Below are 15,532 nucleotides of genomic sequence, written 5' to 3' on the forward strand. Positions count from 1 at the left end.
GGCACTGTGTGGGTGTGAGGACGGTGTCACTGTACAGGCTCCTGTGGCCGGTTTGCGAGAGGCGTCACGGGCAGGTCTGTGGGCCCCGCTGTCGGCGCAGGGGCGGCGGGGCGGGCGCAGGCGGGGGCGGAGCGGGGAAGCCTCACGGCCCGGGCGGGCCGGGCCGGGGCGGGGCGGAGCGGGGGCCGTGTCGTAGCAGCCCCTCCGGGCCGGGAGGCGATCGCCATGGAAACCCCGGCCCCGCCCCTGCCCCCCCGGGTGCCGCCGGGAGCGCGGCCGGAGCTGCCGGGCCCCTCCTCCCCGGGCAGCGCCAGGTAGAGCGCGGGGCGGGGCCGGGCGGAGCCGCGAGGGGCGGCGGGCGGAGCGGAGGGGAGCGGAGCGGAGCGGAGAGCAGCGCCGGCCGGGCTCGTTCCGCCGCCCCGCCGCAGCCCGGCCCGAATCCCACCCGGCGCCGCTGCCCCCGCTGTCCGCCCTCGGAGCCCCGGCGGCGCCCCCGGGAGCGGAGCGGGCCCGGGCCGTCCTCGGCCCGCCGGGGCGGGGCTTGCTCGTCGTCCCCGCTCCCGGGGAGAGGCCCTCGCTCGCGTGTTGCCATGGCCGAGGGGGCCGCGGCGGCCCCGGCGTGCTTCAGCGAGGATGATTTTTACTGCCCGGTGTGCCAGGAGGTGTTCAAAACGCCCGTGAGGACCGTCAACTGCCAGCACGTGTGGGTATCCCGGCCCCCCGCCCCTTCCCGAGCCTTTTCCTCGCCGCTCTCCGCCCTGTGCTCCCCCCGCTCCCGGCGCACGGACCCCCGGCCTGGGGCCCAGGGCTGCCCCGGCCTCCCCTCGCCTCTTTCTTTTGTAGCCGACCAGGAGCGGGCATTTCGGGGCAGCCCCCCCGCCGCCGCCCCGGGCTCTGCTCGGCGGGGGGGGAGTTGTGCTGCGCTGTCTGAGCTCACCCGCGGTTTTTAACTTCGTGGTTTTCCCCCGTTCCTTTTCCGAACAAGGACGGTAGTGTGAGTTGTTCTCTCTTTTCAGCTCATCTGTTCAGCGGTTTTGGTTTTTTTTTACAGAGGGACGTTTGATTACAACGTGCTACTTTGTAGGAAAGCAAAATAGCTTTGGCAGCTGGTGCGTAAGGAAAGGGAGCTGCAAAAGCTGGTGAGCCGAGGTCTCTGGAAACGCGTGCTGAATGAAGCTTTGCAGTGGCTTTGGCTCTGCTTAAGCACAATAAACAGGAGTTACTTTGATAAGACTGTCCAAAATCACGTGCTTGCTGCACCATTTAATGTCTCATTGGTGATCAATGTGGTGTGCAGCTCGGTGATACTAGTCAATAAATAAGAGTTTTACCTGGAGTGCGTTGCCAAGCTCCCCTGATTTCCGTACGCATCATCGTCATCACCATTATTTCATATTTCCTTTAAATATCACACTTCGTATTCGGTAAACTATTATTCTGATACATCTCTTTGGTTTTTTTTTTTCCCCTAACAGTCGTCCAGTTCTCTTCAAGGACAAAATATGTAACTCTGTATATTTTGCTAACCTGTATTTGTGGTAACTTTTCAATTTAGGTTTTGCAGGAAGTGCTTCTTGACAGCTATAAGAGAAAGTGGAACACACTGTCCTCTCTGCCGGGGGAGCGTGACTAAAAAAGAAAGAACGTATCCCAGAAGGGCTCTAGATGTTGAAAACAGTATGAAGAAAGCTTCTGGGGGCTGTAGATGCTGTGAGAAGCAGGTAGAGTAAAACTTTTAAAAAAGTTAAATGAATTTTTTGTGTTTTTGTCTGGACACGCCTTTACTGTGTGTCATTCTTGAAGGGCCTATAGCAGTTTGAAGTTAGCTTTGTATGTCTTGTGCATATACTGGGCGTGCAGTGCCTGCCAGCTGTGCCTAGCAGGTGTAAACTGAAAGACCATCTTGAATTGTCAATAAAGGCATTTTAAATGGAGTGGCAGTTTTTTCCCTAAAAAGGTGAAAAAAGTGGATATAGCTATAAAACTGGCGAAAAGGAAAGCTAAGGAGCTGAACATGAAAATTGCAGATATATAGAAAACCTCAGAAACTTTCAGTATGGAAATGCAACTGCTTCGAACTGCCATAAAATTTAATTTAAAACAAAAAAAAAAGTTGATTAGTTGCAGTGCCCACATGATCAATCATATGTAATTTCCTCCTTCCCCATCAGTCCTTTTACATTCCTTTAATTTCCTTTCTAAAGGGATCATTATTTTTAGAACACTGGGTGAAACCTTGACCCTCACTGAAACCAAGAGTAATGTCTCTTTTGATATAAACAGATGCAGGATTTCAGCCACACTTTTTGCTTACAACAAAATGCATCAAATCCAGGTAGCCTTTCTGTTGGTTTCGTTTCCCTTGGGACTTCTGCCAATGTGAAGATCAGCACTAATGGAATCCTCGGCCACTTGCATTGTTCCACATGATTCATTGGGATGGAAAGTGGGAGAAAGAAACTGATAGCAAGTTGGTAAACTGAAAGGGAGAACCAAACAGAATAACTTTAATGGAATTTAGGCACAGGCATGTGGGGTATGGTCTTGTTCAGCCTCTAGACCTGTGAGCACTTTCTGACAGTGGTGTTGGACCTGAAGTTCAGATTTTGTGCGTGTTCAACGCAGCTGTCTTCTGACAAATCTAAGCAACTCGTTCTCTTAATTTGAATTAAAGGCCAATAGGCAGCCTTAAGTTGGTGAACATTCACCTATTTTTTTCCCTTCCCTGCCAATAAGTAAAGGAACATACCTGATGCAAAAAGAAAACATTCCTCTGCATGAGGTAACAGCAGGCCAGAGAAGACTGAAGGAGCAGTGGTGCTTATCCCATCGTCACAGCCACTCTGTTACAGTTCATCACCTATTGATCCTGGATCTGGGAGATGTAGTTTCCAGTGACTCCTGGATCTGGGAGGTGTAGTTTCCAGTGACTTTATTTCAGTTAAATCATGTTTACTTGCATCTTTTCTCCCTGAGAGAGCTCTCAGATGTCCAGCAGTTTGAGTGGCAATGTTCTCCAGTCTCACAGAGTTGCACTGGCTCTGAGGAGAGAGGAATCGGAGATGTCCTGTTGGTGAAGAAAATGTTCATGCTCAGAAGGGCGACAAAAGTTTTGGTTTCTGCTGCAGATGAGGTCTAAATAATTCATGCATGCATTGCTTTCTGCTGGCAGAATTATCTCTTCCTTCTGTCTATCCCTGGATTGTTTAGTATAATTTCAATAATTTGGCATTTTATTTTCAGGTTAGATTTTCATGGATGAGACAGCATTATAAAACGTGTAAGAAGTATCAGGATGAATATGGTGTTCCTTCAATTATTCCAAACTTACAGATTTCCCAAGATGCAACAGGGACCAGGTAATCAGGGTGTTCTATGTGTAATGCATCTTCTTTTCCCACTCCCTCACCCCGTGGAAAGTATTTTTTTTCCAGGGCATTCCTTTTTTTTTTTTTTTTTTCATTAATTATTATCCATATTTTGTGCTTCAAGCTATGAGTTTTTCCAGGTCTTTTTCTCTACTCTTAGCAGACAGAAGAAAACCTTTCTGCATGATGGCTTTGAAATGACTTCTAGAGACTCCTAAAAAGTTTTTAATAATTGTAGCTTGCTTTCATTGCCTTGACAGCATTTGAGCAGCTTACTTTGTAACATATTTCATAATATTTACCTCTGGAGAAGTTCCTGTCTATTTTTATTCTCCCTCCCCTTTCCTAAGTTTGTTTTAGTGGGTATCCTGTTTCAAAACATTACTGTGCAAGCTTTTGCTTTCTGATTGAATTCATTTTGAACAGATCTCTTATGAAATATATAAGGAACTCCAGTATGTTACACACCATAAAGCAAACTACACTTGCCCTTTGTTTTCAGGCAGTAAAACTAATCTTTTTTTTTTTTTTCATATATTCTCACTGATGGTAGGGGTTGGGGATTTTTGGTTAGCTTTGAAAAGTTATTTATTGTTCAGTTCACAGAGCTTTATTATGTATATCCCATCTTTTTTTTTTATTTTCTATTTTTAGCAGTCTGAACTTCTCTGTGTTTGGTTTTCAACCTGTCTGTCTATTGGAAGTTGAAGCTGTTACTGGAATTAGCTGCAGCAATGTTTCACCGAAGTGTCTGCATATTCTGATACCACTATTTATACAGTTTGCCACAGTAGGATACCTGTGATCGTAATGTCACAGAAATATAAAAAGATTTACCATATTTGTGACTGTAAATATTCATGTCCTTAGCATGTTTGTTCAGTTTCTTCTGGCTCAGCTAGAGGTGCATATATGGTCAAATTTACTTCCTAAAATATTTTTCTGCTTTATTCTTCCTTTAGGAAAAAAGTTTTGTTCTCAGCATAAGAAAACTTCCCTGCTGTAGTTGAAAGTTTGAAGTTATTTGTGTGAATACACAGCAGTTAAAGGCCTATTTATACCTTCTTAAGTCAAAAAACTTAGAAAGTGCTATCTGTCTTATATTCATATAGTTCATAATGCATTTTGAGCTACTTGGCTGCCACCTGCATTTCCAGTCCTAAATGACTAAATGTTTGTTGTATTATATACCGTTTTCCTGTAAAGCTGTGTGCTATGCCACCAAGCATCAATCACCATGGTAGTTGAATTAGCCAGAGAGGTCACAATTGACTGGGAATTAGAAATGTAATGCCCATCTACACAAAGGATCAGGAGGATGATCCAGGGAACTACAGACCTGTCAGACTGACCTGGGTGTATTGGGGAAGGTCATGGAGCAGATCATCCTGGGTGCCATCACGTGGCATGTGGAGGACTACCCAGGAATCGGGCCCAGCCAATATGGGTTTACAAAAGTCAGGTCCTGGTTGACCAACCTGATCTCCTATGATAAAGTGACCTGCTTAGTAGATAAAGGAGTGACTGTGGATGCTGTCTATCTAGACTTCAGGAAAACAGACACTGTCCCACTGTACTCTTTGGGAGAAGCTGGCAGCCTATGGCTTGGACAGATGTGCTCCTCACTGGGTGAAAAAACTGTCTGGATGGCCAGGCTCAGAGAGAGGTGGTGAATGTAGTTGCATCCAGCTGGCCCCCTGGTCACCAGTGGTGTTCCCCAGGGTTCAGTTTGGAGCCACTCCTCTTTAACAACCTTTATTGATGATTTGGATGAGGAGATTGATTACTCCCTCCATGAGTTTGCAGACGACAGCAAGTTGGTGGGAGTGTTGATCTGCTGGAGGGCAGGAAGACTCTGCAGAGGGATCTGGACAGGCTGGATCAGTGGACTGAGGCCAGTGGTGTGAGGTTCCACAGGGCCAGGTGCTGGGTCCTGCACTTTGGTCACAACAACCCCAGGCAGCACCACAGGCTGGGGAAAGAGTGACTGGAAAGTGACCCAATGGAAAAGGAGCTGGGGGTGCTGCTGACAGTGGCTGAACATGAGCCAGTGCCCAGGTGGCCAAGAAGACTAGTGGCATCCTGGGATGTATCAGCAATAGTGTAGGTAGCAGGACCAGGGCAGTGATGGTCCCCCTGTACTCAGCACTAGTCAGCCCACACTTAGAATCTTGTGTTCAGTTCTGGGCCTCTAAATCCAGGAAGGACATTGAGATGCTGGGCTGAATTCAGAGAAGGGCAATGGAGTTGGTGAAGGGTCTGGAGCACAAGTCCTGTGGGGAGTGGCTGAGGGAGCTGGTGTTGTTTTATCCTGGAGAAAAGGAGGCTCAGGGAAGACCTCATTGCTCTAGTTACCTGGGAGGAGGTTGTAGTGAGGTGAGAGTCAGTTTTTTCTGCCATGTCTTGAAATAAAAGAACAAGGTGAAATGTCCTTAAGTTGCACCAGGAGGGTTCAGATTAGATAGTAGAAACTGTTTTTCACTAAGAGCATGGTTAGGCATTGGAATTAATTGCCCAGGGTGGTGGTGGAGTCACTGTCCATGGAGGTGTTTCAAGAGGTGTCTGGATGTGGCACTTGGGGATATGATTGAGGGGTGATAATGGTGGTGCTGGGTTCACAGTTGAACAGATGATCTTGAAGGTTTCTTTCAGCCTTGGTGATTCCATAAATACTGAGACATATCTTGATCCAAAGGAAAAGTTGTGGGGGTTAGGAGATGTGCCATTGAAATGTTGCCTTGAAATTCATGGAACTTAATACATATATTTCCCCTCACCTCTGTTACTGTTAAACTTTTGAAATGTTGATAGTTGAGTAAAATAATCTCAAATTTAATTGTGTTTTTTTTTCTTCATTTAAAGTAGCAGGAATGATGCAATAGCTGATACTGGGGAGATGGCTAATAATCAAATACTTCAAGGAGAAACAAGGTAAGTTGCTTACTTGTCTATGGTTGTTACTAAAATAGATTCTGACAGTCACAGTGCAAACTTCTGCTAATGCAAAAACCAAAACACAAAAACCCACACAAAAACACCAGGAGCTGTATTTATAGAATTCTGTAGTTTATTGTACACTTGTATCTATTTATTAGAATTTGGGTATTTTAGTACTTCCCTGAAGGATGCATTAAGAGGTGTTACAAGAAAGCCAAACCAGGGTGTAGCTGCAGTGGGAACAAAAGAAGCCCAAGTCTCAGAAGAGTGCATTTAGGCATACCAATTGTAAATGTACTTCAAAATTGCAATTTGGTAGTAGCACTGGGACTCTTTTAGATCTGGTGATATGTCAGTGGGGGTGTGTGGGGTTTTTTGTTGTTATTGAAGCAAGGGAAAATGATAGATTCATTTGTATGATTTCTTAACACTACTTCTGAAACTCTCTTTTCTGTTTAATACTGTTGTATTTCTGTTTACAGTGGACACCCAACCTTTAAATGCCCCCTGTGTCAGGAAGCCAATTTTACCAGACAGCGCTTGCTGGATCACTGTAATAATAGACATCTTTATCAGATCGCTCCTGTGGTGAGTAGAGTTGCTTATGTATGTTTCTTAAGCTACTTTCATTGTAATTATGTGGACAACTTTAAATGTGCAGTCACTACTCTATATCTGTAACAATCACTGTGGTTGGAGAAAGACAGACAATATACTTCATGCAGTGCATTTAAATTGAGGAGTGACTTTGATGTGAAAACGTTTCATGTCCAGCCTGCTGGTTCTAAGGGATTTCTGACTTAGCTGTCTAATTTATCTTGATGTGAAGCAGGCTCAGTTTTTGAGCCCGATGCTTAACTCTTCTTTATTTAGTAGTTTAGATATTTTTCTATAGAATCCCATTTGTAACGTAACTACTGTTTCATGTGAAACCTGCAGTTACTTGAAAAGTAATCCAAGGTAACCAAAGGGTCTGAAAGAGAAAAATCTGTTTGGTTTTCTATTATTTTCACCTGTATTTTTTCTTTTGGCTTACTTGATCATCTCAATTGTGTGAAAAATCTCCCAAACAATAAGTAGGATGCAGTAGTCACTTTCTTTTCTAAATTAACTCAGACAGCTATGATAATCTTCCACTGCTAAGAGAAACACTTTAGAAATCGACCAAGTTGAAATGTAGTTTCAGAATGTTACACAATTGAGGAAAAGCACACTTAGCAGTATGATTTGATGTTAATGTCTTACTGTATTTTGGTAGTGGATGAGCAATAGACTAGTTATTCCTGTAGAACATGTCTTTAATGCATTCTGTATTGCCAATAACTTTTTTTTTTCATTCTGTCTCTTCCCTTCCCCCTCCAAATTCAGATCTGTCCTATTTGTGTATCTCTTCCTTGGGCAGATACTAACCAGGTTACTAGAAATCTTGTTAGCCATCTAAATCTAAGACACCGGTTTGACTACGGAGAGTTTGTGGTAAGCTTTTTCTTCTTTGATGTGTGGACGAATAAATGGTAACTTTTTTATAAAAATCGAAATGCCAAATAAAAATTTTGTATCTAACACATTCTCTGGACATGCTGTGTTCCTGTTCTGTATGGAACTCAGAAGCAGATCTGTCTGATCTTAAACTTCATTATCTGCACTGGGAATACGTGTTGTCAATAGTTAAACTGCTCCAAGCTGATGAGTTAAGTCTTTGGCTTAGTATTCTCAATCTGAACTGTTTATTGCTTTTACTCTGTTTATGAGAACAGTTAATTACTGCTGTTTCTGAGGAAATAAAAATAGATGTTACTCTGTTTTATGGACATTATTGACCTTTTAATGCAGAAATTGTGAAATTATATTCTCAGGAGTCAATGTGCAGCTTGACTAGCTGGTATTGGTGCTACAGCTGCTCTTCCTGTATCTTGTGAGAGAGACTGAAAAAGAGATGTGTCATTTAATCAGTGTTTAGGTTGCCTCTTTTCAGGCTCTCTTTGAGTAAACTACATACACAGATGTAGTCAGTGGCTGATTTGTAAGTCAAGCCAACCATTTGGGTTCTACGTGTGAGATCAGAAGGCTGGAGAGTTTGTGGCTTTTTCTACAGAGTTTAACAAGCTTTGGGGGGGTGTGCAACAGGCATCAGTGTTTGAGTCACAGGCAGCATCACTGTGTCTGGAAGGCAAAGATGATGTATCTTATCCTTTGAGTTGAGTGAGCTGTGATAGAAGCCTGAAGAGCTAGGGTTTGGTAGAGGGGATTGGACTCTTCACCATGAGTGCATGTTTGATGACCTAAAACTGGTGATAAGAATTCTGATTTGGGGAAACTGCCAGAATTGCACTTAAAAGATTCATTACTCTGGCATATTAAGAACCTGGAGGATGTTTCTGCAAAAAGTAGCAGACTTTCTGTGTTCTGTGTTTGCTTTCTCATTTTAAGCAGTGTATTCTCAACAATCTATGATTACTGTTGTCTGGGGATCCCATTTTGGTTTTATTAATGGAGGATGTTATGGCTGGTTAGAAGCCTGTTAAAAGAATTGCGTGACGCAATCAGCTTTCCTGAGCTGGCTGTTACGTAATGTAATTGAGCCACGGAGAGGAGATGGACCCTTCTGCTTAATGAGCCTTGTCCTACTCAACTGATGCTTCTCCTGTCTCATGTGTTTCTTGGTGCTTGGTTCAGTAAAAGATTCTGTGCAATATAAACAATCATCTAGTAGCATGAAGATAGAGTCTTTGTCTAGGTGCCATTTCCTATGTAAGAACATAGCAGATGAATGATTAAACTAATGACTGTGGTACATTTTGAGTATTTGTCCATTTTGATGATGTTTTCATTTTGTTTAGAATCTTCAGCTTGATGAAGAAGCCCAATACCAAAATGCAGTTCAAGAATCCTGTCATGTGAACTCTTAAAGTAGAGCCCCTTTCATCTTCATACTGGTTATCTGAGAGAAAAATTACTTTGTTCTGTTGGTGATCCAAAGGGTATATTAATAAAAATATTCCGTAACCACTTTTCAGGCTAAGCTTCCTTTCACACTCATAAGGACTTCTGATAAATGATTTTGCTGAAACTCAAACTTGACGTCTTGACTGAGTTCTGCCCCTGTGGAATTAGGGACATTGTTGGAACTTCTCACTCTTTTCTTGATTTTCTCTAACTTGTACTGCTCTGTTAATTAAATGTTCATATGATTAATGTAGGGTGTTTTAATTCACCAAAACCAACTTGGAAAGTATCTTTAGAAAGACATGCAATGATGCTCTGTTGCACTGTTGGGTTTCTTCAAGTTCAGTTGTCTAAGGTGTCTTAAGAGATAATAATTTATTTTTTTTCCTCTTCCTGCCAAGGACAGGCATTTGTCCTGCCAAGAACTAATTTTATTTTGATGTTGTGATTTGTTTTTTTACTATTCCTATGTGACTGAAAATAACAACAGCTTAAAATAGCTTTTTTCTATAGATCAGCAATGCAGAGCAGGGCTTTTTTCACCTTTCATTGAGAAAGAATGATGCCATTGCCTAGGAATAACTAAATTTATTTTTTCCTCTTTGGGAATAACTAAAATAGGATGCTTGCTTACTAATGTGATGAGTGAAGAGTATTCTCTGTACTCCCAACTCCTAAGGAAGATTACGTATTTTCTGAGCAATTCAGGATGACATGGAAAAGGTATACTTTTTTGGCCTATGTCTATGACCAGATTTTGCTGGCGCTTTTTAAGAACTTCTGGTTTTGCATTTGCAATTGAAGTTTTGTCTGTCCTGTCTTTCATGGAAGGCTGTGTAGCTAAATAACTAAAGTGGCTTCACACCTACCAAAACTCTTTTTTTTTTTTTTTTTTTTATAAAGCTGTTTAAAACTTGTACATCTCCTGCATCCAAAGGCTTCCAAAAACAGTTGAGAAGAAAAAAACTTACTCTGAAATAGTTACCAACATATTTTAAGAGTTTCTGATCTATATTTTCACCTTCCCAGCAAGAACATCATTAAAATCAGAGAAAATACTAATAATAAAATTTTGAATTTAAATGGAAATCCATTTAAATGCCTAAGATCTTTTATATAATACTAAAAGGGAGAAGGGAAAAGAAGGCTGCACAGCATACATTTTGGAGTTTTAGAGAGTGTTTTGAACATACACCTTTTAGGATTGACTGCATTCTGTGTTTCCATCACCCATTGTCAAGCTATTGTTATTAATGAGCATTGCATATGTGTTGAAAAGCATTCCCAGTAATTTTTGTAGTCTAGATGGTGATTTGTGTGTAGTAATATCAGTTGTGCAGCCAAAGTACAGTCTGCTTCCTGTGCTCTCCCTCCCTGTTCTTCTCCAAACAGAGGTTTTGATTATCCTTTAAATGCTGAGATATTTCATAGTCCAAAACTGGTAAGGTTGAAATGCCTCATTTCGCAATGTAATGTGTTTCAGAACTGAAACTGAGTGTTGGAACTAACATTTTAACTATACATTTAAACTTGACTTTTCTATCCTAATTTTTCTATGAGTGTAAAACATTACTGAAGGCATTGCTAGCTAAAATTCAGAGCAAGTTGTCTATTTCTGAAATAGCTGTGTATTTCAAAAACCTTGTCTGAATGTTACATCCTTTATATAACAATATTTTTTGCATTTTGTTACTGTCTCATTACAGTATTTTGACAGCAGACCACACTTGGAACTTGTATTCCAGTTTTCCTATTTGCCCCCATACACATCTGTGAATTCTCACTTGTCTGTCAGCTCTGGTGCTTGTGTGACCACATACTGATTTGGAGTGGTTCACTGAGCCAACAGAAAAGAATTTAGATTTTTACTTTTGCTCTGTAAAGCCAACTATGAAACAGTGCCCTTATACAGAAAAGAACATCAAGGTACCTGATATTGAAGTGTTACCTTTTTGAAATAAAAACACATACTATGGTGATTTATTACTGCATACGTTTCCTAAGGAGTTTAACAGTTACATGTAAGTTTAGTTAACTTTTTTAGGTTCAATAAAATGTTTATATGATCTGGCAATAAATGCCTACAGCCAATACAGATTCTGAATGCCTCATGGACACTGGAACTAGTTATTTCTATTACTTGAATATATCTTGGGAATTGTGAGTGAAATGACATCTGTTTTAAAACTCTGGGAAACAATTTTTTCTATAGCAATAATTAGTTGTCACTTGATGCACAGTTGCTGAGCATTTTGGTCGTATTTAAGTGTTGAGTGACTTGAATACACATTTTAAAGCAACAAATGTGTATTAATGCAATACAAAAATACCTTTCAAAATGTTTATCCTCTTTATTTAAAATCTGTATTGGCAGGTGCTGCCTTGCTTAAGATTTTGTACTTTTAATATTAAGAGATTACATCCAATACATTCACTAGGTAAGCGTTTAATGAAAATTGAACTATTTGAATATGTTGCTGCTGGTCATGATCTTTCTCACTGAAACTCAGACATGTGCAAAAAGCTGTGTATTTGTGATGGGTGATGCCCAAGACATGAAACGTTTGCTAGAAGATTGCTTCTTAACAATGTTTTCATGTTGATGTTGCATTGTGTATGGTTTCAAAATGTTATGTTTGAATTGTACCTTCTGGGTTTTTTCCTATTAAAGTTTTTATTTTCTATTTGTCTTTTTTTGTTGCATAATAAAGATGATCAGTTCCCTTGGTGCTAGTTCTTCCTTTTCAGATGCTTTCGAAACTTGTGTTCAGTTGTATGTCTGCACACTTGGAGTTATTGGAATGGTGTGTATGCTGCTGGAATGATGTGACTGGTGATGCATCTGTGAGCTGACAAGTTACCTTATATCATACCTTGAGTATTTCCAGCAAGCAGAAAAGATTATAGGTTGGCCCAAATCTATGTTGTGCATCTTTTTTCGCTTCCATGTTTGTTTGTTGCTGTCCCATGTAATGTTAGTAGAGAAATAACATTCTAAAAGGAGAAAGAAAGAGGTATGTAACAGTTGGGGTCATTAACAAACCTTGTTATTTAAAGGTAGATTTTCTGAGAAGATTTAATGCTTTTCTGAAGAAAGAACTGCCAGTAAATTTGGGCTGGTTGCAAATTTTAACCAGCAAGGTGGCAGCTAGATGATTTATCCTTTTGCCCTTTGTTCTTGTGCTTGAAAAAAAAAAAATTCTTGTGCTTTTACATTCTAAGGACACACATGGTAATACAGTAATAAAATTGACTTGATGTGTTACTTTAAATGATGGAAATGTAACAAAATTATGTAAATTTCCTTTTTGATAATTTATTCTTTCCCCATAGAATCTTTTTTTCTGATCTCTAAGTAAACCACTGTATCTTCTGAAGCTGTTTATTAGCCCTTTGTTAGAGATTTCATTTGATTTTATCACAGCGATTCATATTTCACTACTTAAAGAGAATGCATGTGATGTGTTTAATTCTCGTTGGCAGTATCTTGGTTATAGGATACTTGAGCTCCGTAAAACTGCTCTTTGTTCTCCAGTCTTAAGCCAGGGCCTTGTTCCCAGGGAGAGAGGGGGATTTTTGTGCACCCAGTTCATCTTCTGGCAGGTAGACTAGAAGTCTTTCTCTGTTTGGGAAACATTCCTGGGTCCCTCTTTTTTAGATTAGATTTTTGAGTCTGATGAGATCTGAATGAGTGTCTGTGAAGAGTGAATAGTGTATTTTTTATATCCTCTGTTTTATGCAGAAACAGACACACCAATTCTGTTAGGGGGTGGGACCGTGTTTGGTGCAGGTGGCAAAGTGCACATTTGTGAAATTACTGCGGAACCTGGCATTCAAGGCTGCCTTATTGCAAGACAGAAGACCTACAAGAAGAATATCTGACAAAGGCATCTCTGGGTTTCTTTTAGAATTAGAGAAACAAACAATGAAAGGGCACAAAAACTACAGTTTGTTCTCCATACAGTGTACATTTGCTCCAGCAATCAAGTTTCTTTTGTTTCCTGTGGCTGTATTTGAAAACACATAGGAGACAAAATTCAGGGAGTCTGCAATGAGAAGGCATTTCAATAATGTTAAAACTTATACTTCCCAAGGAGCTGCCAGACTTACTAGGGTCAAAGCATGAGGGGGGTGGGTTTGGCTTGTGACTGGAGTAAGTTTATACTGTTTCTTATATTTCTCAAACTCTAGGTCTGCTTTGGGAAGGACTGAAAGAGGGTTTTCACCTCTTCATTTTCCAGCTCTAACCAGCCTTATTTAGTCTTAACATTTTTTTTGGACATGATCAGGAAAGAGCTAAGAAAGTGAATTTTACATTTACTGCCTCACCATGACTCACACAGTTAGGAAATAGAGGGCAAGGAGGGAGGGAGGAGTCATCACTGCTGCATTCTGTGAAATAGCATTTAATTCTATTTCAAATCTGTGCCTTAAAGTACTCTGTATACATTTAGAGGTATTTCTGAGCTCTGTGAAGCTGTAGGTTATTTCCCAGGGCTTAGAGACAGAATACTGTTTTTATGAACTTGGTTGATCTTTTGAGGATGTGTAGTCACTGGGAAAAGTGCTTATCACTATTACTTTATGTTCTTTCTCTACTGTTTCTGTCACTCATTTTTTCATTGAATGGCTTGGGTTGGAATGAACCTTAAAGATAATCCATCTCTAACCCCCTGCCATTGGCAGGGACACCTTCCACTGGACCAGATTACTCGTAGCCCCATCCAGCCTGGCATTGAACACTTCCAGGGCTGGGGCATCCACAGCTTTCTTGGGTAACCTGTTCCAGTGTCTCACCACCTGTTTTCCTCTGTGCGTTTCCCTGCAGCAGTTCTCATAAATATCCACTACCTGTTTCCCTCCCACTCCCTTTTCTCTCTTTTAAAGTAGTCAGCAATTAAATTGTGACGATTATATTACTTGGGTACTAATTATTGTTTCATATTCTGTATGTTTTATAAGCTCCTCTGGCTGTGCCCTTAATATGGGGCTGGTGTTTGCCCCAGGGGTAAATACAGTAACTAAGAACTTAGCATCAATAATTTCCAGAGTTCTCCTGACATGTTTACTTCTATGCCTAGAGGAGTTTATGTTTTTCAGAATGTGTTTGCACTTGGAAAGAATCTGAAAGTCTTAGCAGATAGATTTTATTGTTTTTAAACACATTTTAAGGCATTTACTTTGTTATTTTCTGTAGGGGGAGAATCTGGTTTAGGATTGGAGAGATTAGGATCAGGTTGAAAATCAAAAACTTTTCACAAAACCCAGTGCTTTGATGGTAACGGCACCCATTTTTGCCTGGAAAACCTTGTGTCAGGTTCTCTGGTTTTGCAGGTATGGACTGAGGAGTGTGGGTTGTTTTTCCTCCAGGGTAACTGCCGTGCCCCTACTGCCATAGAAGGTGAGATTAATGTGCCATCTTAGTTGTGAGACTGATCAAACTTGAGTAGTTTCATTTATGATTTTTTTTTCTTTGTCTTTCATAATTCAAACCACCAGAGGGCACTGAATATTTTTGGGTACTCTCTAAGTAAGTATTTAAGGGTGATAATTCAATAAGTTGTTGCACTCTGAAACACTATTAGATACGGAATTTCTCTCCTGATGTTTCATAAAATGCAATAAATATTTTATGGAGTTTGGGGGGGGCTTAAGAGACTGCCTGGGGTCATTCCGTTCTACAGAAATAATACTCACAGCTAAAATCTTGAAATTATAGATTTATGTACGTTGCTTTATCATCTGTGGCAAGTAAGCAGTGTTGCCCCCTGGACTCCACTCTGGGAAGAATGGAATGCTCCCCTGTTCAGGGGCGAACATTAAATGTGACATGTTCTTGCAAACGCCATGTCCTTGCAAGACCTCTCCTTGCCCAAGGGCATTCTCCAGAGGTTTCTCCAACTCGGGCGCTGTAGTGCAGGCGGGAGGCACACGGGGGCAGCTGGGGACTGATGGATTCTGTGACTGTGACAAGGGGTTAGTGCTCATTCCTGACTCCTCGCTTTGTGAGGCTGCACACTGATCACCGCCCCCGCTGAATTACCTGTGCCGCGGTGGTGTGAGGTCTGCCAGGTGCCGCGTCCAGGTGTGCTGTGTTATCCCTTCTTGGCATTCACGGTACTCTGGGGTTGGGACAGCCCCTTGGTATGAAGGGAGGAATTGTATCAGCTAAAGCTTATGTTGTCTCATCTGAGAAAGAATGAAGTCTCCCTGCAGTGTGTTTCTGCAGTGGCACGGTAGTGGCCAGCCACAGCCTCTTTAGTAGCTGCTGATCAGTGACA

The 15,532-nt window shown here is 41.5% G+C and overlaps 1 protein-coding gene across 1 annotated transcript in view; it reads left to right on the forward strand.

Moving 5' to 3' along the window:
• The first annotated feature begins 583 nt into the window (after window positions 1-583).
• The window catches only part of MEP1B (meprin A subunit beta), a 50,946-nt gene continuing 35,997 nt past the window's right edge, over window positions 584-15,532 (forward strand). Inside the window, exons 1-7 of the mRNA XM_083857906.1 lie at window positions 584-703; window positions 1,556-1,721; window positions 3,244-3,359; window positions 6,231-6,299; window positions 6,788-6,893; window positions 7,674-7,781; window positions 9,146-9,202. Coding sequence (XP_083714032.1) covers window positions 591-703; window positions 1,556-1,721; window positions 3,244-3,359; window positions 6,231-6,299; window positions 6,788-6,893; window positions 7,674-7,781; window positions 9,146-9,202 — 735 coding nt within the window. The 5' untranslated portion in view covers window positions 584-590. The remainder of the gene's footprint in view (window positions 704-1,555; window positions 1,722-3,243; window positions 3,360-6,230; window positions 6,300-6,787; window positions 6,894-7,673; window positions 7,782-9,145; window positions 9,203-15,532) is intronic.

This window comes from Zosterops lateralis (assembly GCF_965231275.1).
Source record: "Zosterops lateralis genome assembly, chromosome: 1".
NCBI lineage: Eukaryota > Metazoa > Chordata > Aves > Passeriformes > Zosteropidae > Zosterops > Zosterops lateralis.